The sequence below is a fragment of the Brassica napus genome, chromosome C2 (genome assembly GCF_020379485.1).
Source record: "Brassica napus cultivar Da-Ae chromosome C2, Da-Ae, whole genome shotgun sequence".
Lineage (NCBI taxonomy): Eukaryota > Viridiplantae > Streptophyta > Magnoliopsida > Brassicales > Brassicaceae > Brassica > Brassica napus.
This window is the reverse complement of record NC_063445.1, coordinates 431,293-452,510: the sequence shown is the minus strand read 5'-3', so window position 1 is coordinate 452,510 and position 21,218 is coordinate 431,293. Positions and strand designations below refer to the sequence as shown.

The 21,218-nt window shown below is 35.3% G+C and overlaps 7 protein-coding genes across 7 annotated transcripts; all 7 read right to left on the bottom strand.

Moving 5' to 3' along the window:
• Nucleotides 1-1,004: 1,004 nt before the first annotated feature.
• On the bottom strand, nucleotides 1,005-2,345 carry LOC106360583 (fasciclin-like arabinogalactan protein 11). Its single transcript, XM_048748512.1, has one exon. The coding sequence runs from the start codon at nucleotides 1,861-1,863 to the stop codon at nucleotides 1,132-1,134; it is 732 nt and encodes a 243-aa protein (XP_048604469.1). The 5' UTR covers nucleotides 1,864-2,345; the 3' UTR covers nucleotides 1,005-1,131.
• A 283-nt stretch (nucleotides 2,346-2,628) lies between these two features.
• Nucleotides 2,629-4,804, bottom strand: BNAC02G03310D. The gene is made up of 4 exons (XM_048748510.1): nucleotides 4,537-4,804; nucleotides 3,204-4,161; nucleotides 3,052-3,131; nucleotides 2,629-2,975 (listed from the first exon to the last, which is right to left on the bottom strand). The coding sequence occupies exons 1-4, from the start codon at nucleotides 4,585-4,587 to the stop codon at nucleotides 2,805-2,807; spliced, it is 1,260 nt and encodes a 419-aa protein (XP_048604467.1). The 5' UTR covers nucleotides 4,588-4,804; the 3' UTR covers nucleotides 2,629-2,804.
• Nucleotides 4,805-8,564: 3,760 nt separating this feature from the next.
• Nucleotides 8,565-9,716, bottom strand: LOC106360584 (probable E3 ubiquitin-protein ligase LUL1). Its single transcript, XM_048748511.1, has 4 exons — nucleotides 9,660-9,716; nucleotides 9,405-9,628; nucleotides 8,861-9,308; nucleotides 8,565-8,782 (listed from the first exon to the last, which is right to left on the bottom strand). Exons 2-4 carry the CDS (start codon nucleotides 9,620-9,622, stop codon nucleotides 8,654-8,656), a joined length of 795 nt encoding a protein of 264 aa, XP_048604468.1. The 5' UTR covers nucleotides 9,623-9,628; nucleotides 9,660-9,716; the 3' UTR covers nucleotides 8,565-8,653.
• A 426-nt stretch (nucleotides 9,717-10,142) lies between these two features.
• Nucleotides 10,143-10,581, bottom strand: LOC111202775. The gene has a single exon (XM_048748515.1). It carries the CDS (start codon nucleotides 10,486-10,488, stop codon nucleotides 10,348-10,350), a length of 141 nt encoding a protein of 46 aa, XP_048604472.1. The 5' UTR covers nucleotides 10,489-10,581; the 3' UTR covers nucleotides 10,143-10,347.
• Nucleotides 10,582-11,066: 485 nt separating this feature from the next.
• Nucleotides 11,067-11,530, bottom strand: LOC106359545. Its single transcript, XM_048748514.1, has one exon. It carries the CDS (start codon nucleotides 11,431-11,433, stop codon nucleotides 11,242-11,244), a length of 192 nt encoding a protein of 63 aa, XP_048604471.1. The 5' UTR covers nucleotides 11,434-11,530; the 3' UTR covers nucleotides 11,067-11,241.
• A 642-nt stretch (nucleotides 11,531-12,172) lies between these two features.
• Nucleotides 12,173-13,608, bottom strand: LOC106425283 (mediator of RNA polymerase II transcription subunit 7a). Its single transcript, XM_013866015.3, has 6 exons — nucleotides 13,374-13,608; nucleotides 13,068-13,206; nucleotides 12,930-12,999; nucleotides 12,696-12,862; nucleotides 12,553-12,626; nucleotides 12,173-12,389 (listed from the first exon to the last, which is right to left on the bottom strand). Exons 2-6 carry the CDS (start codon nucleotides 13,200-13,202, stop codon nucleotides 12,329-12,331), a joined length of 507 nt encoding a protein of 168 aa, XP_013721469.2. The 5' UTR covers nucleotides 13,203-13,206; nucleotides 13,374-13,608; the 3' UTR covers nucleotides 12,173-12,328.
• A 299-nt stretch (nucleotides 13,609-13,907) lies between these two features.
• Nucleotides 13,908-16,533, bottom strand: LOC106360585 (laccase-11-like). The gene is made up of 7 exons (XM_048748509.1): nucleotides 16,283-16,533; nucleotides 15,991-16,142; nucleotides 15,664-15,908; nucleotides 15,446-15,574; nucleotides 14,342-15,265; nucleotides 14,120-14,251; nucleotides 13,908-14,062 (listed from the first exon to the last, which is right to left on the bottom strand). Exons 1-6 carry the CDS (start codon nucleotides 16,382-16,384, stop codon nucleotides 14,121-14,123), a joined length of 1,683 nt encoding a protein of 560 aa, XP_048604466.1. The 5' UTR covers nucleotides 16,385-16,533; the 3' UTR covers nucleotides 13,908-14,062; nucleotide 14,120.
• Between the last annotated feature and the right edge of the window lie 4,685 nt (nucleotides 16,534-21,218).

The window sequence follows — 21,218 nt, the reverse complement described above, 5'->3', positions numbered from 1 at the left end:
TATATATATATTTAATGAAGATTTATTTGCAATAAAATTATATTCAAGCATACGAAAAAGTAAAATATATTTGATAAAGAAAAAAAATTTAAACTTACTTTATATTTTAAAAGTAAAAAATGAAACTGTTTTTTTTTTTAATGAAAATTCACATATAGTAAAACGATGGAAGTGACAATGACAAAATTATTTTCGAAAAGTCCAAAAAGTCCAAAAAGCCTTATAGCCCTACAAAGACCGGATCGGGCCGGCCCGAATTGACACCCCTAGTGTTGGCCTTGCGTAAGCTGGAATATATTGTTTGGTTTTCTGACAATGTAAATTTAGAAGTCGTTATGAAGTTATTTCCACGTCAAGATATATAGTTGAGATGAAGGGAATTGACATTCGATCTAACAATGATCAACAAAGTAGTTCCAACTATTCAGCCAAACAAAGAGAGGTATTTTAATTGGTTTTGCTGGGAAGTGTAACTCTTGGATATGGTTGATAGTTATGACATCGCTGATATTGCCATCATCCCTTGACTCAAAACGTTGGTTTAACTGAAAATTGAAAGGAAGAAATCCATTAAAGAACCGAGTAACGCTTTCTTCTCGAATCAGGCAGAGAACCGCTCAGATAGAAGAATTGCTTGGGTTACAATTTTGCGTTCAATTTTGAGGAAAAAAACACGCAGGAGACATTACCAGTCTGTTGGTGTGCCGATCCTTCAAATAGAATGCCGACGGAGACTAAAGGCTAGTTAACAATACTCCTACTTTCACTTATGGTTTAAATGTGATATAGATTTTTCACTCATTCAACTTCTAAATCGTCCAGAAATAACAAGCTAATGAAACTTTTTTCTTTAAACAAATTATGTTCATATACACTGAACTTAATAAAAAAAAAAAAAAAAAAAAAAAAAAAAAAAAAAAAACTTAATAACCAAACGGTTTTTATCAACTGATAAAGTTTTTTTAGTTGTTTTATAAAATTACACTCATTTTTCATCAAGAAAGTTTTGCGCAACCTCAATCGTAATTTGTCTCATTTTGAATCAAAACAATAACACGACAACACAAGTCTCAATTACAACAAAATTTAAAGCTCTTTAAAATCCAATAATCAATATGGACTGACTTGATGTTATATCCACAGAAAATAAGCAGCAATGGCTGCCATGGTGGTGGAGATTAAACCGTATCTGATCCTCTCTGTGTCAGATGAATCAGTAGAATCTCCTCCATCGTCCCCACTTGGAGCTGAGCCTTTCGAAACCAAGCCACCTTTCTCAGGCGCAGGAGCAGGAGCCGAGCTTGAACCAAACATTGCTAATGGAAGCAAAACTTGATCCACTTGATAAACTGCAAGCTGCTTATCGCTGTAGACAGAGTTAGCCACCGTTGCGCTGACAACTCCCGTGGTGATGTTGACTTGGTTACCGGAGCTAGTAATGTTAAGAGGGAATTTACCGTTTTGTCCATCACCAGCTTGCGTGCGTAAGGGGTTACTAACGGTTTGGAACTGAGGCATCGTCAAGAGTGTAGGAAGGACATGGAACTGAACAAGCTGAACCTTTTGCTGGTCGGATAATGAGTTTAAGGTTCCGGATTTGAGGCTGCTAAATGCGTTATCGGTTGGGGCAAACACGGTTAAGCCTTGGCTCGAGGAAGAATTGAGCTGAGTGTTGATTTGGTCTGCGGCTTGTGTGCTCTTGAGGAGTCTTATGAACATTGTGTATTGACCAGCCTTTTCTAGGACTGCGGTTATGTTGGTTGGACCTGAAGGGGTTGGTGCTGGAGCCTGACCATTGGTTGTAGCCATGACAAGGAAGAAAATGAATAGATTAGAGGACATGAATATTCTTGAAGTAGCCATTGTTGTTATTGTTGTTGTTGTGTATGTTGAGAGGTTTTGGGGGTTGTTAAATAGAGAGATGTAGGTAGGTAGGTGAAGAGTAGGATTCTCTTGTTAGTGTGAAGATTATTACTTGTTAACTAAAACAGATTATTTCAATTAAGAGACTGGAAATGTTATTAGGTTAAACTTACAAAAAATTGGTTTAAACTGAGAGTGATAGAGAGGTAGAGAGAGATTACTTTGAAGGGAGAGGTGGGGTGGGTGAGAATTAGAACTGAAGAATGAAACTGAAAAGGGTTATTGTGATCTGTCAAAAGCTGTGAAGATGTGTTCTTCAAGCAATGTTACATTTCTAATCATACTACTCGTTATGATTTATGTAGTCAAGTGTGCCTTTCATCATTGTGATGAAAGACTATCTCCAATTATACCTTATTTTGAAGGAAAACTTCAAAAATATGGACTTTTTTTTATGGTGTGTTATTTTGAGAGGAAAAATGAATTTGTGAATAGTATTCTCTCAAATTTTAAGTAATAGTATTCACAACCTCAAATTAGTATTAAACTTTTTTTTATTTATAAATTGATCCTTAAATTTTTATATAATTTTGTTTTGTATCTAAAAATATCAATAATTATGTTATATAAAATATTATTAAAACTTTCATAATACAATTATAAGTTTATAGAAATCATTTTATATCTTATAGAAATTAAATTTATGTATAAAATAAATATAATTAAAATAAAATAATTTTTGGGTAAAATTTATAACAAGCATTATTGGAACTAATACTAAATATTAATATTAAATATATTTAAAATATTCTATAAATGATGTCACAAAATAGCATCAAACTGCTCTTACATCACAACAACATTGACAAATGGATTCAGCTAAAACTAAAACTAATTCTACTAACCAAAACAACAAGACATCACTAGCTTTCAGCAAACAGCTACTCTGCTGTCTGAGACTGTGGTGGAGCCACCTGAGTGCTTACTGGTTCCTGGTGATGACTATGGCTTCTCCTCCATTTAAAAAGCTCGTTAATAGCCGTTGTGCCGGACATGGTGAGTCCAAATCCGATCATAGTGGCTAAGACAATGCACACAACCGGCTGCTTAAGCTGCACACAAGTTAAACGAGAGGGTTTAAGAGAATCAAGAACCAGAGCTTTTAACAAAGTCAGTTTCAAATCTTACAACTGAGTAGAAAACATGTCCGAACAGGACAACTAAACCAAACTGAACGGTTGCAAAGATCCACACATAGCTCCTTTTCACTGCACCACAAAATCATCATGTTTTAACTTAGAGAATAAGAAAGAATAGAAAGAGAGTATATATATTATTACCCATTGTTGTTGATATAACCGATGCAAGAAGACCAATAATGCAAGAGAATGGCAAAGCTACTGCAACGGCGCTAGATTTCATTTCCATCACCAAAAGCTGCTCGAGGAAACAGAAGTAAGCAAGCATACTTACAATCACAAGAACCGGCACATCTTGCCATTGGTTTAACGTACGCCTAGACCGGTCCTGAGAAGAAGAATCCTCCACACGGAGAAGCGTCACAGGGAGATTCTTAACAACTTGTTTGCAGACGTCACAGGTTATGTTCCCTTTGATAGTGAACCATTTGATGGTGCAGGCTTTGTGGGAAAGAGCTAGCTCCCCTTTGCACATGCATTCCATCTTGAAAGCTTCTGAATCTTCTCCCAGCTCAACCATACAGATCCTGCACACAGCTTCCTCTTCCGGAACATTTTCTCCCCCATCATGATCATTACTCGTCTTAGTATCTAGCCGAGATGGAGTAGGAATCACACGGAGAAGCCCTAAGGGCTTTGCATTTCCATCTTTATCAATGAGTGTTGGGACAGAACGTGAACGGCGAATAGGCAGTGTATGCTCTCTGACTTGATCATCATCAACGGTGTAGCTTCCGTGCATTGACTCAGGATTGGAGTGAACCAAAGGGGTTACAGGTAAAGACTCTGTCTTGTTGGATTTTCGGAGGGTTAAGAGATTGGTGAGAGACCATGTTCTTGGGATGTTAGACACCAGAGCCGAACCTTCCTCAATATCTGCTGCATTGTTGTTTCGGTTTCTGAAGGTAAAGACGTTCTTGAGATTGGTTCTTCTTCTTGAAGAAGAGGAAGGACCGATTCTAGGACTTGCCATGGGAGAGAAGTTGAATCTTTTGGAGCCATGAGAGTCTTCTTGTGCTCTCAACTCTATATCTAACACAAGGCATCTCCATCTTTCGTGTTGGCTCGGTGATATCTCCTCTCTTGTGATCTCAGCATCCTGCAATCATTAGCAAGGATGAGTCTTTCAATGTTCACTGAGCATTGATCATAAGCTAGGGCTCTTCACACTGTTTTGTTCACTTGAAACTGAAGACAACTTTGGTTAAATCATTAAAAGGATGAGTCTTTCAATGTTCTTTTGATCATTAGCTAGAAGCCCTACACATCACACAGAGTGTGTGCACTTTACAACCAATAGAAGCAATCTATTTGGGGAAACCCAAGAAAACAGAATCCAAAGCATTTCTATGACTTACAATTTCAACTATTTGTAGAAGATCACCTAAACCCTCTTAACTAAAATCAGGGAAAAGAAGAAAAAGACTCAATTTTTCATTTTGGAATTTGAGTTAAAAGAATGAGAAAAAAATACCATTATAGCTGGAGAAATATCTTGGGGAGGTTTATCAACATCCATCATCATCTGATTCAGACAAAACCCAGAAACTAAGAAAAGAAGAATCTATCGATCCCCTTCAAATTTAATAACTTGAAAAAGGAGAAGTCTTTCCTTTTTTAAGTAGTTAAATGAGGATAATAAACTCTTCCAGTTTTGTTTTGATCTTTTTAACCAATCGGTCCAGTGAGTGATTGCCTCCCGTTTCTCTCTAACTCTAAGCTTAGCTTCTTCTAATAAAGTTTGCTTAATTTTGGGGTTCGGCGGTTTTATTTTGTCCTTATTTACTTGCACTTGCAATCTTCGACCACATAGCATACTCCTTTTGGTACTAACTTGAGTAGTAACTTGTCAAATTAGTTTTTTTTTTTTTTTTCCGTCAAGATTTTTATATAGATTAAAGATACCGGGCCAAGCCCAAATGACAATAAAAAGAGAGGAAATTTGTGATATTTTCCTGCTTGTTTTTTATTCGTTTCTCTTAGTTATTTTTTTATCGTTAGTTTTTCTTTTAACGCTCATTTATTATAATATTACATTTATGAAAAAAATTGCATAGACGATTTAACAACCTACAATACTACATGTCTTATGAAGATCTACGCTTAATTGCATCATTTGAACCATCCTACGAAATCTGGAGTAGAATCATTTAAACCTAAACTATTAGGCTAAGGTGCTTCCACGACTCTATCTTTGTCATATAATTTATTTTGCAGCTTTTTTGTTGTTGTTGTTGTGTTAATTTACTATGTGGATTGTTATTCGCATTTGTTGAAACCTGGGCCTTATCGGCCCAATTATTTTTACGATTGTTTGTGGTTTACCCACACAAATGCACCGGAAATGTAGAGCCAACCAATTATCTTCACTTGGTTTTCTAATTGATCTACTAATTTCTAATTTCTCATTTCTTTTATTTTTTATTTTTTTTTTCTTTTTAAAAGTTTTTGATGAAAAGTATTTGAGAAAAAAAATATTTCACTCTTTTGAAGAAACTATGTAAATGATGATTGCTTATATAACTTAAGTGTAATTATATAATGTGTGAATACTAAACAAACATGATAGCTGTTAATTAATTTTTATTGATAGTTAGAGATAAACATATTTGTTTTGATTCTTACGCTAGTTAGTTTTCAAAGAAAAACTTTTCATCAAATTTTATTAGGACAAGTAATATTTTGATAAATTTTTTTTCACCTATATATAATGTATACATTAAAATATTATATTTTTATACGTTAAAAACTTTAACATTTAAGAAAATTTATGAATCAATAATAGAAAAATATAAAATTTTATCCGGAAAACTTTCCACAAAATGCATAAACAAAAAACAAACAAACCCTAAACCCTATAATCCTAAGCATTATTCTAAACTAAACCCTAAATCCAACCTAAACTATAATCCTAAACGCTAAACCTCTCCTACTACCTAAACCCTAAATCCTACCTAAGCCGAAACACTACCTAAACCTAACCCTTAACCCTTTCTAAACTTAAACCCTACATAAACCTAACCCTAATCCCTAAACCCTTCTACTACCTAAACTCTAAACCTATCTAACCCTAAACCCTTCCTAACCCTAAAACCCTACCTAAAACCTAAACCTAACCCTAAACCCTACCTAACTCTAAACCCTATCTAACCCTAAACCCTACTAACCAAAACCCTTTCTAACCCTAAACCCTAAACCCTACCTAACCCTAAACCCTTTCTAACCCTAAACACTACCAAACCCTGAACCCTACCTAACCCTAAACCCTTTCCAACCCTAAACCCTTTCTATCCATAAACCCTTTCTAACCCTAAACCCTACCTAACCCTAAACCATTTCTAACCCTAAACCCTACCTAACACAAAACCCTTTCTCTAACCCTAAACCCTAAACCACCAAACCTAAACCTACCAAACCCTAAATCCTACCAAACCCTAAACCCTACCTAACCCTAAACCCTTTCTAACCCTAAACCCCCTACCTAACCCTAAACCCTACCCTAACCCTAAACCCTACCTAACCCTAAACCCTAAACCCTAAACCCTACCTAACCCTAAACCCTACCCTAACCCTAAACCCTCTAACCCTAAACCCTACCTAACCCTAAACCCTACCTAACCCTAAACCCTTTCTAACCCTAAACCCTACCTAACCCTAAACCCTACTAACCCTAAACCCTACCTAACCCTAAATCCTTTCTAACCCTAAACCCTACTAACCCTAAACCCTACCTAACACTAAACCCTATCTAACCCTAAACCCATTCTAACCCTAAACCCTACTAACCCTACTAACCCTAAACCCTATCTAACCCTAACCTTTTCTAACCCTAAACCCTACTAACCCTAAACCCTACTAACCCTACTAACCATAAACCCTTTCTAACCCTAAACCCTACTAACCCTAAATCCTATCTAACCCTAACTTTTTCTAACCCTAACTTTTTCTAACCCTAAACCCTACTAACCCTAAACCCTACTAACCCTAAACCCTACCTAACCCTAAACCCTACCTAACACTAAACCCTATCTAACCCTAAACCCATTCTAACCCTAAACCCTACTAACCCTACTAACCCTAAACCCTATCTAACCCTAACATTTTCTAACCCTAAACCCTACTAACCCTAAACCCTACTAACCCTACTAACCATAAACCCTTTCTAACCCTAAACCCTACTAACCCTAAACCCTATCTAACCCTAACTTTTTCTAACCCTAAACCCTACTAACCCTAAACCCTACTAACCCTAAACCCTACCTAACCCTAAACCCTACCTAACCTTAAACCCTACTAACCCTAAACCCTACTAACCGTAAATCCTGTCTAAACCTAACCCTAAAACCCTACCTAACCCTAAACCTTACCTAACCCTAAACACTTTCTAACCCTAAACCCTACTAACCCTAAACCCTGCATAAACCTAACCCTAAAACCTTACCTAACCCTAAACCCTACTTAACCCTAAACCCTACTTAACCCTAAACCCTTTCTAACCCTAAACCCTACTAACCCTAAACCCTGCCTAAACCTAACCCTAAAACCCTACCTAACCCTAAATCCTACATGTATATTTTTTATGTATTTGACATATGGAGTAGAATATACAGATTTATGATAATATTTTTTTTAATATAATATTAACATGTAGTTTTTATTGTTAATTTATTTTGAAATGAAACACTATATTAAATTTTTTTAATTTTTTGCATTAGTTTTCTGTGAATTATTATTTATTTTATGATATATTGTTTTTTTGAAAATTGAACTCTCAAAATTTTTATATTTGACTAAACTATATAAAGTTATTATATTAAAACTTGTTTTATATAATATATACTATATATTTCAGTTTGTGTTATCTCCCTTTGATACAAACGAGTTAGTTAATATTCATACAATATTAATAATGGTCAATATATAAATATTGATTTGGTTAGATAAGCTTTAGAATTGTAATTAGTTTATTTAAATTTATTTTAAATGTTGTGGCAGAATCTATAAATAAAAAGAAATACAAAAATGATGTATTTGATTTATTGTAAATGTAATGGCTAAAAGTGTAAATAGAAATAAATACATTTTTCTATAATGTTATCTATGTTTCCAAACAATTCTCATTTATACATTTTTCTATAATGTTATCTATGTTTCCAAACAATTCTCATTTATACATTTATTCAAAAATGTAAAATCGCTCGTCAAGTACCACCTATACTTGTGGGGGGGGATGTTGAACAAGTTGGCAAGTTGCTCCCCGGCTTAAGATGGAACGTGCGAGTACTAATAATGGCAACGGTCCTGCCTTGGGTTTCATTCTTGGTTAAGTAGTCTCTGTAAGAACTACTAGGATTGTGTTGAGACGCACAGACCTTACATAGAAAAGCTCATGGAACCTCTGCTTAAGCAAGACTGCACCAACCTACATCAATGGTGGGAAGAACACCATTGTGTCACTAGACTTTAAGAACTTAAATGTAGAGGAATGAATACACATTTAAGGATTGGGTAAACATAATATTACGATTATAACATTCAATATTATTACAAATCAAATACAGCTATTATATTAAACAAAGTTGGTTGCTTAACTAAATATGTTTATCTCCATCGCAGTAACCGTTTCCCTCGAGCTCCATAAGCCTCTCTGCAGGTTGTCTGCAAACTGGACACTCATTTTTCTGAAACCTTAACGCCTTAGCACATCCGCTACACATACACTGCACACAACAACACACACATAAACCAATTCAAAACTCACAACTTCATTAAGAAAAATACATGGAACTTTTACATACCATGTGTCTGCAAGGAAGAACAATCGTATCGCGCAGTTCAGACAAGCACACAACGCATTCTTTTCCCTGGTCAGTTCCATAGATATCCTGCAGCTCATATCTGGCCCCATTCACCCATAGCAACTGCTTCACCACTCTTATCTTAACCTCACCTTTCTCCTTCACAAACGTCACTTGAGTAATCTGAGCATTCGTAGACTTTCCTTCTTCTGGAGCTGCTGCTGCCTCCATCTTAACCGCCAGCGGATAGATGCAAGTTCCAACATCCTCCTTGAACAGCTCGGAGTCTTCTAATAACGACAAGTCCACACCAGTTCCAGACGGCTGTACGTACTTGTGGCCAAGTCCTTCCTTCTCGAAATCAAAAGTGATTAATGGTAAAGTGTCTCCCTTCGTTGCTGTGAGATTGAACTCTGAGTCTTCTTCCGCAAAGAACACGAGTGTGATCCTGTTCCTCCCCACCAATAAAACAACAAAAAGTAAACTATGATAAGAAACCAATCAAAACAAGCCACGTGGATGAAAGAGGAAAACTAAAAAAAACCTTGCGGGGACGGTTGCATCGAACGAGAAGGAGACGAGGAGTTGACCCGGGTTCTCCGGGTCGGGTCGGAGCCTCAGAGTCTCCTTCCTCAGATTAACTTCGTTGCGGATCGTGGCGGGCTTCTGGTACTCGATGTAAGGAGTCCGCGTCGTCGCGGGGACTTTGTGCTTTTTTCCACCGTCTCTGATGCGGCAGCAGCAGCAGAAGATGTTCCCCATGGCTGAGTGAGCTCAGAGATTCAACAATGGTTGATGATTTTTCTTTGATCGATTGATTGGAGGATTTTGAGATGAATCCGAGTTTGGGTGTTATAAGGTCAAACGAGGGACAAGTCAATGCTGTGGCCTCATTATTTAAGCTAATCAAGTTAACGTCTTTGTCTTATTAATTAATAAAATAAAATAATTGTTCGCTAGGACAGGACACTAGTGTAAAAGGTCCTAAAGTCTATGATAGTCGGAAAAGTTATTCTCGACCTACTAATATATGTTAGGCTTATATTAATTTGTGTGGTTTAGTGGAAAACATCGGTTAAAGGCTTTAAAAAAAGCTAACTTGTGTGTGGATTACATCATCGGTTCATTATTAGTCAATATTAGCTTCTCTTTTTTTCTTTCAAAATATTCCTAACATTTTTTTTGGTAAAATGTCTCGATTGTAGAACGTACACTAATAATACAGCAAATATTTAATTATGAAATTTAGGTATGATGATCTCTTAATTAAACCCCAGGTGATGAGACTATATACAAAGTTCATATAACGTAAAAGGTGATCTTTATATCATCTTGACAATTTTTAGATGATCTTAAATCTTTATTTTATGACTATGTAATGTCAGTCAAAAAGGAGTTTGAACTCTGAAAACATCCAAACATATTATCAAGATACATTGGTGAGTGTGAATTTCACAAAAATGGAATAGACAACAAAATTACAAAATCTACAACTCTCGACTCTCGATCTCATATTTTTCTTCATCTTTTTCCTCGTATATAGTCGCCAAAGAAGGCGAAGCTGAGACCCTCACCGGGAAAACATGAATCGCCGGTACAACTTCCAAAGGTCCCATCATTCTCGCCATTCCAAATATATATATCAAAACTAAGATCTCTTTGAATTAGAGTTGATAAGTATTTTCGACTTTGCTCTGTAGTTGAGTGTGGAGATTATCGAATACTAGTGATACTTATAGAGAGATGAGTCGTAATCATCGTGTAAACAAATATGTAATGAAATGACGCGGTCTTATTTGTCGCACGTGATATTTATGTTCCATATAGAGATTGACGCGCTTCAAGTAAAAATAATGAGGAGTGACGCGTATACTGCTTACGTCGCGGACACATCTGCATGCCCTACATGAGAAAGATTACTATAAAATCATCTCACCAAACACAAATACTGTAATTCTAGTTTCCGGTTTATTTTTGGTTTGTTGTTGCCCGGTTATTCTGAAATTTTATCTATGGTTTGATGGATACACTTCAGTTTTCTTCAGTATTTTTCTTTCCTTAATTCGTTTTTATGAAATATCTATTTGAGCCTGGTTCCTTGTATCGTATAGGTTTGTATAGAAAATACACAGTCATCAGCTCAAATTCGAAGATATTGTATGTGTGATATTAGGAACTGGTCATATCGAACAACAAAACGTTAAAGTTCCAAACAAAAATCCCAGAGAACTATTATCATAATTTAGTTGAGAAACAGATAGACTATATATTAACTAATTATCATGAGATGTCATTATAAATATACAAAATCTCATCTTATACGTACATTTATAACAAAATACAAAACAAAAGATTTACTAATACGAAAGTTAAAATGATCATCAAAGGTCTTCCTCATCATGTTCTTGATCATCTTCTTCGGTCTCTCGTTCTTCTAAAATAGTCTCAAGAACCGGAGTATTAGATGGCTTCTCCGGATAAATTATCCGTGGAGGAGCCGCTTCCATCCACCATGCCACATCTCTTTTTACTTTAGTCAAGTTTCGGTCGCCCCTGCTATCAAAGAAACACATGATCCAGAGATTTGAAAACTGTAGAAACAATTAAAGATACTACGTTTTTTTTTTTTTTGGTAACTAAAGATACTACGTTTTGTGTTGAAGAAAGTGTTATAGTTCAAGGACATATATAGAGAAAGAGAGAATGATTGGTTGATTTGAATGGTGGACAAGTGGACGATCCATAATGAACAATGTTGGTTCTTGTCGACTTCCTCGTGTTTGCTATAAACCATATAAAACGATGAAACCTACAAGAATATTCTAGAACCTCAATTTTTTTAAAACTACATGAGCAACACGCGTGTATCTTTATGCTCCTACACGTTCCTTTCAAATGCTAAGATATTTTATTTATGCGTCGTATGTCGCATTTGTTCAGCTACATCACCCAAGCAAAATAATTAATGGCCAGATTTTTTGCGGTCAATCAAACGCTAAGATAGTTAACTAGTATCTCGGCAAATAGGCTGCACTATAACACAGTTTAAACTGAGTTTTACACATTCGACTTTTATGTGCTCAACTAAGACAATCCTTTTTAAGTAATTGAAGACTGAAACGATACACATTCCTTGATAATCAAAGTGGTAAAAGCTTTCAGAAATTTATACATTCTTTTGGACGTTTAATACAATGATTTCGATGGTACAATGGGTTTGATTTTAAGTCTAAACGTTTCAAGTAGCATAGACAATCATATAGGCCCACATTAGAGTATCATGAGCTCTTTCATACTTATGGGTTGACGATATGAGGAACACACGAGATCAAATACCGGTTAATTCTGGTCTACTACAATCCTGATACACTGTATGAATCTACCAAGTCTAACCATTAACAAAAAAAAAGAAAAAGCTTAAGAGGGTCAAACAGAGAAATAGTTTTTACATAAAACGAGTAAGAAACTCTATTGTCCATCTAAAGTGACAAAAGCATCCTTAAGAAGTCGCTGTGCTTCTTCTCTCCTCCTACACACAAACCAAAACAACACTATTACCAATTAATTGTCTGCTTATTTCCCATCTCCAACACATTGAAATAACTACCAACAATTTTTTACAGATTCATCATAGTTTATAGATTGATCTCGATACCATTAAGCCAAAAAAAAGTTCAAAGAGCATTACAAACCTCTTAATGTCCTCCACAGCTTGCTTCCGCTGTTGAATCTGAAGCTCCATAATGTGAATAAGCGTTGCTCTCGCCTGAACATCAATAGAAGATTAAAAACAATTAACCGACGAAAACATGTTGTAAAACGGGATCTCCTTTACCTGGTGAGGCCTCAATGAATTGAGAAGGTGATGCAAATTCTTAAAGATCGACGATATATCACCAATCCTCTTAGCGTACTGAGAAGGCCTCTCAACGAGAACATCAGCAAGCTCCAGTATATGCAACTGAAGCTCCCTATTCAAAGACCTAAGTTCCTTCTTGTAATCTACACAACGAGGACATCATCAAAACCATGCTCATCAACTCTAGAAGCTTCTAGAAGAAAGACATACCAACATTAGAGTCTTTGGGATAAAGCTGAGGCACTCCTTGCTCTTCTAAGCTTGGAAGAACATCCTCAGTCTAGCAACCAAAAATTCAAAAGTGAAACTCATAAAGTTTGAAACTTTGATAAAGAGGAAGAATCTCACAGTGTAATTGCCACCGAAACAAACGTAGGTTCCTTCGATCGGAGGCGGAGGTTGGGGAGCGGAGCTAGGGTTTTCAGAGTAATCCTTGTAGAGTCTGTAATACGGAGGCGGCGGCGGGTACGTAGCTGTAGCCATTCTCCTACAATCAGATCGTATATAATCGTCACTAATTACAAAGATTAGGGGTTTCTAATCGATTCGATGAACGACGTTACAATGCAAATCTCGATCTATATTCTAAAGAGTTGGCGATTTTTGTAGAGATTGAAATGGAGGAACACTATGGTTTACATCGAAAGGACAAACCTTTTTGGGGGAAACGAGGAAGATCGAAGGTGGAAGGAGCTTGATTTGAGCTTCGGAGATGATGCGACGACGGCAAGGAGCGAGGAAGAAGGACGGTTAAATCAGATTGCCAAAAATGTGGTTCTGTGGTTAGCCTTTGTGGGTTACCGGTTTAATCAGACGGGTAGAGTAGAGTCGGTTTAGTTCAGTTTGATTAACAGTTAACTAGAATTTGAAGTCATTTTATTTTACGTAAATTTTTGGAGCTTCAGATTTTCGTTAATTAATTTAATTTAAAAATATGTAATTTATGTTATTATTTGTAACTAAAAGTTTCAGCTAAACATTTTTAAATGATTAAAAACTAGTACAATTCACAACTTTAAATTGTTTGATAACATTAAGTTTCAAACTATTTTATAAAATAAAAAGTTCAACTACACTAATTTCAAATGATGTTTTATATTTTGATGCAATTTCCAACTGAATACTCGCTCATATATTATCATCATTGAGATTTTATGGTTTTAGGTTGGCTTATTGTAGAAACTCGGAAACAGTAAACAAGAGATCTTGTTGGAAAATATTTAGACACATTTCTTATGCAAATTATGGGGTCTTGTTGTTGTTGTTCAGCCCCACATGAAACAATCTCAAGCACACAAAGCAACAGAAAGAAAAATACAATCAACAAAGAATGTCATCAGCGACTTAAACAAATATATAGGAAGAAGAAGAATCGAGTGAATGTGTTCCGGTTTCAGATTCTTAACATGATGGATAGTCCTTGGGCGGTGGTAGAACTGAAAGCTCAGGTGTATTCCCGTTTTCAACAACGAAAGCCATCTTTAAACCCCACATTGTGTGGACTTCCAAGTGACAGTGCATAAACCAAACACCTACAACAACATATGCCTCGATAAGTTGAGCTGCTTATCATTTATTATATGTGACCATTCTCATGATGTATGTGCATTGAGAGATCATACCTGGATTATCAGCCCTGAATCTAATGGCGGCCCAACCACCCGTAGGTACTCCAACTGTGTTTCTCTCGGGCGGGTCAATGAGATTAAATTTAGCCGGATCTGTCTTGGGGTCAAAGTTCCCAACACCGGTTCCAACAACGAAGAAGTTGTAGCCGTGAAGATGAAAAGGGTGTGACTCAACGGTTAGGAGATTGGTGTCTTGCAAAACTAGCTCAATTGTCGTGTTGAACTTAACTCGGCTCAGTCTTGTCCCCGTAGATGTCCCGAGGTTAGCCGTGAGTGGCACACCGGTGTAGTTAAACGCTTTAGGCGGTCTATCAGGGAAGTCTGTCCTGAAAACTCCTGGGAGGTTGAAGTAATGAGCTTTCAAAAGCGCGATTTTCGGCATAACGAAAGTGATGTTGTTTATGGAAGCCGCGAGATTGGTCCCGTTCACACAGGTCGGGCAAGCGTTAATGCCTAGCCCGATCGTGTAGAACAATCTACGGTCGACTTTTAAAGGAACAAGAGCTGGAAAGTTTGGTGTGTTGAGACTCCTAAGCTTTCCGTTATAGTCCAAAGCAAATGATGTGTCGTTAGGTGAAGGAAGCTTTGGTAAGATCGGTATGACCGTGTTTGGTACGCCTTTGTATTGAAGGATCGCGGTTGCGGTTTTGTTGTCTACGGATACCGGAGCGTCCATGAACGGACCAGCTGCCATGAAGTAACGGTTTGGAGAACGGTCAGTTTTGACTAAAACGTTTGTGGTCTGACCTGGTCCGATTAGAATAAACTTGGTTGTGAATGGTTTGGTGTAGACTGCATCGATCTCCACCACGGTCATGTCGTGACCGGCAATCCCGAAGAATAGCTCGTCATTTAGTGCAGCGTTGATGATCCTCAGAAGGTATGTTTTACCGGCTTCCACCTCCACCACGAATGTGTCTATACAGAAACAAATATTTTAACTAAAATGATATGATCTGGTTTAGTTTAATTAAAAGTTAACTAGATGTTATAATAATCTTGTTTTAAAATATGCAATTTATATTATTATTTGTTTCTATTCAAAAAAAAAAGATATGATCCGGTTAAAACCGGTTTTATAAGGTTAAGAAGTTATACGTTTCTCGGAACATGGAAAGAACGGTCCTGGTTTTCCGTTTATGGTATGAGCATCTGACATTGGAGGCGGTGCACCCAACTGGTTGGCTTGGTTAACCGCTGTCTCAACGTCTCCGTTCCACCATTCTCCTATAAACAATGTTTTTTAAAAAATATGAGAAAAAGCCCGGTAAATTTGAGCAGGCTAGACCAAACCGGTTTTAATTATATTCACTAACCGAGGACTATGTTGGTTTCTTGGTATGGTTGTGGGAAAGGATATGGTTTTCCTGGTTGAGGCAAGATGACAATAGCTCCATACACGGTGGCTCTTAGCCAGAGGATGTGTGCATGCCACCAGAGAGTCCCACGTTGTCCAGTCACGTTGAAATCATAAACATAACTTTGTCCGGTCTGCATCGGACATTGAGTTATGTACGCTGGACCATCTGCCCAACCATTTCGGTACTGTTTAAGTCCATGCCTATAAAAACAAAACGTTAAAAATTGGCTCACAAAAAAACATAGACTAAACGGGTTTGAGACGTAGGAAAGAGAGATTTTACCAATGGATGGACAAGTTGTATTTTACGTGGTTGGTGACGTTGATAATGACTCGATCACCTTCTCTTGCGTAAACCGTTGGTCCAGGGAACATTCCATTAACTGTGACAATCGGTTTAGCATTGCATAACCGGCTTACGTTCTTCATTTGAACCTGTTCAAAATTTCAAACGTTGATATACAACAAAACCCTACATATATAGTAATAGTATAACTCAACAATATAAACCAGGTAGTCAAACCAGTATATAGTTTAGGTTACGGTTTATATTCACCGGGAAATCAAATACGTACATCGAATTGGTACTTCTTCACCGCCGCATCCACCGGAGAATCGCCAAGAAACCCAAGAAGATAAAAGAAAAGAAAGAGAAAACCCGGGTTTAGGATCTTCATTTCCGGTTCAATCTTCCGGTATATGCAATGATCAGGTTTTATTTGTATTTAAACTTTTATTGCTCTTGGTTATACAAATTGTATTGTAGATATCGTGGCTGGTTACAAATGCTTATATAATGTCATAGTGCAAACAAAAGGTGGTTGGTGAATCTCTCAGAATATATAAAAATAAAATTTCTTAGATCTATAAAAGAGAATTGAATGTGGAAAACGGATTAAACTATATTATTAAGAAAATTTTGAAAATATATAATCGAAGAAGAAGGCTTTTAAGCAACTTTCTGAAAGACGTTGGCGAATCAGCGTTACGTTTGTTAATAATATGGAGTACCTTCGAAGTTGATATCTGAGCTTTAAATTTATATTTTTGACTTTTTTGTTTACTACTTTACCATGAAAAATTATAAAATACAAATATTTCGGTTCAAGTCTCTCCAATTCAAGAAAGTTTCTAGATGCATTCCAACACTTGTTTCGTTGTCCTAAAAACCCTATAACTCAAAATGAAGCTTTCTTAACAAAACATCCTCAGCTCAAAGGCATTACAAGGCTAATATTTGATTTTTGAAAACTCTCTTTGCAGTAACATGTTGCTTAACCAGTCGTTAAGTCTTGTATATTATGATTTTATTGGCGTAAACATTTGTTTGCAAATAGTGATGTTTTTGGGTAAGGGAAAATGACTGGTCTTTGAATCATGTTATTTTTTTGTATATTAATTTTCCAACGAGATCATATGTATAAGTTTCAAAAATTAAATCTCAACCAACGTATTTTAATATTCACGTACGGAAGTTGGCCAATTTATCAGGAAATTACGCTATTGACTGGTCATTTTATACAAATTTGTTGAATTGTCCAAAAGCCCATATGTAAAACAATAAGATCTCATTTTCATACCAAGTAAACCCAATTGAGGCAATCTCCACAGGCCGAAATGGGATGTACTACTAGTCTACTAGTATGACATACAATCTCCATATCTAGTTTTATATACTCATCAGTCATCATACACACACATTTAACTAGTTTTAATTCTTGATATATATGATATATCACTAATTAAAAATAAAAGGTACTGCAGAGCTCCTTTGCTTCTAAGTTTCTTAGTTTCTGAATACATTGGGAGGTCGATTGTGAAACCGGAAGAAGAAGTATTAGGCTTGACGATAGAGGTTGACACTAGAATAAGCGATATTCTTAGAAGTTATTTATATATGGATTAAGAATAAAGCAATCGCTTTGTTTTTTTACACTTATTGGTGATCATCATCACAGTCATAAAATATGGTTATCTAGGGGAAATAATTCTTAGTTAAATAACCAAGCTGAGGATAGATTTTATAAATGAGTCATAATATATGGTTATCTAGGGGAAATAATTCTTAGTTAAATAACCAAGCTGAGGATAGATTTTATAAAATGCCTCAAAGATGAGGATAAGGATCTTCCCATTAAAAATTTTAACTTGTCGTTGGAGCTTTACGAACTTTCCATTTCCAAAATTTATTCGTCACTTTATATCCAACTACTTTCTGGAAGTCGGCTAGATGGTCATGGTTTTATATATAGCTTGTAGGCGGAAAACCATCTGAGTATTGGTTTATTTGCTCTATAAATAGATAAACAGATTTAGACCGACAAATTAAGTGAGTTACTATTTAAAGTAGGTTAAATTTACCGATTAGTAAGTTGGTTTTCGTTTCAAGAAAGCATACAACTGATAAAGACTTTAGCTTTTTTTTTTTTTGAACAAATAAAGACTTTAGCTATAAATGCGAAATTGGTTTGTTTACCAATCGGGTTGCTTATCCTAGATCAAATAAATTTATGCATGAGTGGTTTTGAATCTAAGAGAAATATATGTCAAATCAAAATATTTTCAAACATCACAAATTTTAGAACTTTTGCTTAATATTTAATGTTTTTGACAAATTTGGATTATGGATTAGGAGAGACAGCACATTTCTTTTGCAAAAGCGAATTCTGTCGTATTAACGTGACACTAGTAATGTATAGCAAAGGCCCATCAACGGCATAGTGACAGATTCGTGTTATAATAAATTAGCAATTCTACCAGGTTCTCATTTTGCCACGTACTATATAATTTATATAATCCACTTTGTTTAACGGGTGTTTTTCAAAACCAACCCATATTTTCAAGTCAAATCCAAAACCAACCCTTTTTTTTTTGTCCATACTATTCATCAATAAAATTTCCATACTATCCTTATGTTTTTGAATTATTCACAAAATTGCCATTTTTATTTATTTTTTTATTAATTTCGAAATTAACAAAAAATCAAATACACCCTAACCATTTCTTCTTATTTACAAAAATGCCATCATCATCAATTTTTCCAACCACCATGAACCACCATTTTTGAGCTCTAAAGCTCTAGAATTCAATTTTCAACCACTTTTTTCTCATTATAACCCAAAAAACTTCATTTTCTCTCATCTCCTCTACATTTCCATCTAAAAAACTCTCATAACTATCATTTTCATAATCACAAACTTCATATTTTCGAGTTTCTTCATTAGTGAATCGTTAAAGATGCTTCTTTTTGCTCATATTTGGAGTTTGGACGGTTGAAAAGGTTGGAAACAAGCTTTACACATGAAAAATGTAACTATTTACATGGTTTTCGTTCTTTTTCAGATCTGTGTCGCGACGGTAGACTGTTTTGTATGTCTACGCCTCCGTGGAGACTTACGATGCAGTCTATTTGTCAACGCACGGGTTAGTTTTGCAATTGAGCAGACAAATTTTTTTTCTAACGCAGACTTCCCCAGTAGTCTCCGTCTTTACCTTTGACAACAAAAATAAAACTTTCGGTAGACTTACTAAGACGTCTACCTAAAAGAGGTTAGTTTTTCATTTGACCGAACTTTTGACTTTTCAAAATAGACTTCAACGGAAGTCTACAAAATGTAGACTGCCAACAAAGTCTATAAAAGGTCAGTTTTGCATTTGACCAAAACTTTGACTTCGTGGAATAGGTTAGTTTTGTGTTTGACCAAAAAGTTTAAAAAGCAATCAAAAATTTATTAAATTGTAGATTTCATATGCAGTCTTCTTATCTTAAAAAAAAATGTAGACTGCGTATAAAGTCTACTTTTTTATTTTGGTCAAATGCAAAACCAACCCGTCGGATTTGAGAGTAAACTTCACAAGAAGTCTACACACCCGTAGACGTTCATTTTAATCTACTGATTTGAAGTCAAACTTGGTCAATTGCAAAACTAACCTCTTTCAAAAAAATTCAAACATGTAGACTGCATATGAAGTCTAGTTCTGAAAGTCAAATCTTGGATGAATTCTGGTCAATTGCAAAAAGTAACCTTTTTAAATTGTAGACTGAAATGAAAGTCTACATGTACAAAATTACAACTTTTATTCAACTATAGAAAGCAACCCGTAAAATGGTCAATTGCAAAAACCAACCCAAAGAGTAGACCTATTTGACAGTCTACGTCTGTAAACTGAAAAGAACGTCAACATCTTCAGAGACTAAATATTAAGTCTTCATAGAAAAATCTATAAAAATGTGAATTTGTGTATTATTCATTAAATTTTTTCTAGTTTTTTTGTTTGACAGTGTGTGTTAGTTAATCCTAATGGGTTTGAGTGATTTTGAAAATAATTTTTTTTTTATAATTATGAAGGTATAATTCATTTGATTTGACAATGTTGTTAGCTAATAATTGTAGACGTATTTCTAAGTCTTCGTTTATAGTTTTGCTAGTAAGGCTGAGCTTGTTTCAAAGCTGAAGTCGGTGACTGTGGAATATAATTTTACATTTTCAGCATATAAGACAACAAAAACTCTGTATGTGGCTAAGTGTCGTGTTCAAGGATGTGGTTGGAAACTTAGAGCGAGTGTGAAGTATGGGCCAAAGACATTTTGGGTGACAAAATATTCGAAAAAGATGAAGAATCGGAAAGGTTGAAGAATGTTCCTTGTGCATGATGGCTGTACACATGGTAAACTTCTTGAAATGACACAAGAAGATTATGATCTGGACAACAAAATTGAGAAGATGGTGCTAACCTATTCCTTACCAAACATCATTTAAAACAAATGACTCCGAATAGGAATATACTCCTCTTATGCCTGTCACGAATAATCGACAAGTACGGAACTTGATCGAGTTATCTAAGACACACTTTGTACGCCTTTGTGTATCAAGCCTGCGCCAATACACTAAAAAAATTTGGATTGACTATATGTTAAATAATAAGTGTAGACGTTTTTGTAAATCTACAAATGTAGACTGCAGTTGAAGTCTACGTCGTAAATTCTATTAAAAGTGTATTTGTGTATTATTCATCATATTTTTTCATGATTTAATTATTTTACAGTGTATGTTAGTAAAATTTTAATGGTCTTGGATGAATTTCACAATTTAATGTGTTATAATTATACACTTGATACTTATTGCAAATTGTTTTGATTAGTATTATTCTTGAAAATTTTTGGGAAAATTTTGTATAGATTTTCTTCTTCTCACATGTGTGTTAGTTATTATTTTAGCTTATGGTGGTTTTACTTGTTTGGTTGGTTAGATCTTGTGAAAAAATTGATATCTAACAAAAAATTAATAATATCATACAAGTGAAAACAACTAAAAATGAATACAATGTTTATAGATTATGCATTAAAAATTATTTAAAAATTAATATTTTATTATGAAAGTTATTACAGAGCAATATATTAAAAAGTATTCTTGAGTATGTTTGATTTTTCATAATCTTGATGCTTCAAATAAAGTCTTGGAAAAAGTACCTGCCAAATAAGATAGAGTTATGAGAAAAACATAAGATAAA

Bases quoted from the DNA above. Each gene is read 5' to 3' on its own strand.
- LOC106360583 (XM_048748512.1), bottom strand. From the start codon at position 1,863: ATGGCTACTTCAAGAATATTCATGTCCTCTAATCTATTCATTTTCTTC.
- BNAC02G03310D (XM_048748510.1), bottom strand. From the start codon at position 4,587: ATGATGATGGATGTTGATAAACCTCCCCAAGATATTTCTCCAGCTATA. The intron at 3,132-3,203 runs GTAATAATATAT...TTTGTGGTGCAG, and splicing joins GGTTATATCAACAACAATGG to TGAAAAGGAGCTATGTGTGG. The intron at 2,976-3,051 runs GTAAGATTTGAA...ACTTGTGTGCAG, and splicing joins GACATGTTTTCTACTCAGTT to CTTAAGCAGCCGGTTGTGTG.
- LOC106360584 (XM_048748511.1), bottom strand. From the start codon at position 9,622: ATGGGGAACATCTTCTGCTGCTGCTGCCGCATCAGAGACGGTGGAAAA. The intron at 9,309-9,404 runs GTTTTTTTTAGT...GGGGAGGAACAG, and splicing joins GATGCAACCGTCCCCGCAAG to GATCACACTCGTGTTCTTTG. The intron at 8,783-8,860 runs GTATGTAAAAGT...TGTTGTGTGCAG, and splicing joins TTCTTCCTTGCAGACACATG to TGTATGTGTAGCGGATGTGC.
- LOC111202775 (XM_048748515.1), bottom strand. From the start codon at position 10,488: ATGGCGAGAATGATGGGACCTTTGGAAGTTGTACCGGCGATTCATGTT.
- LOC106359545 (XM_048748514.1), bottom strand. From the start codon at position 11,433: ATGTGTTTCTTTGATAGCAGGGGCGACCGAAACTTGACTAAAGTAAAA.
- LOC106425283 (XM_013866015.3), bottom strand. From the start codon at position 13,202: ATGGCTACAGCTACGTACCCGCCGCCGCCTCCGTATTACAGACTCTAC. The intron at 13,000-13,067 runs GTGAGATTCTTC...TTTGGTTGCTAG, and splicing joins GTTTCGGTGGCAATTACACT to ACTGAGGATGTTCTTCCAAG. The intron at 12,863-12,929 runs GTATGTCTTTCT...CTCGTTGTGTAG, and splicing joins TCCCAAAGACTCTAATGTTG to ATTACAAGAAGGAACTTAGG.
- LOC106360585 (XM_048748509.1), bottom strand. From the start codon at position 16,384: ATGAAGATCCTAAACCCGGGTTTTCTCTTTCTTTTCTTTTATCTTCTT. The intron at 16,143-16,282 runs GTACGTATTTGA...AATTTTGAACAG, and splicing joins TGAAGAAGTACCAATTCGAT to GTTCAAATGAAGAACGTAAG. The intron at 15,266-15,445 runs GTATAACTTCTT...GTTTCTGTATAG, and splicing joins CTTTCCATGTTCCGAGAAAC to ACACATTCGTGGTGGAGGTG.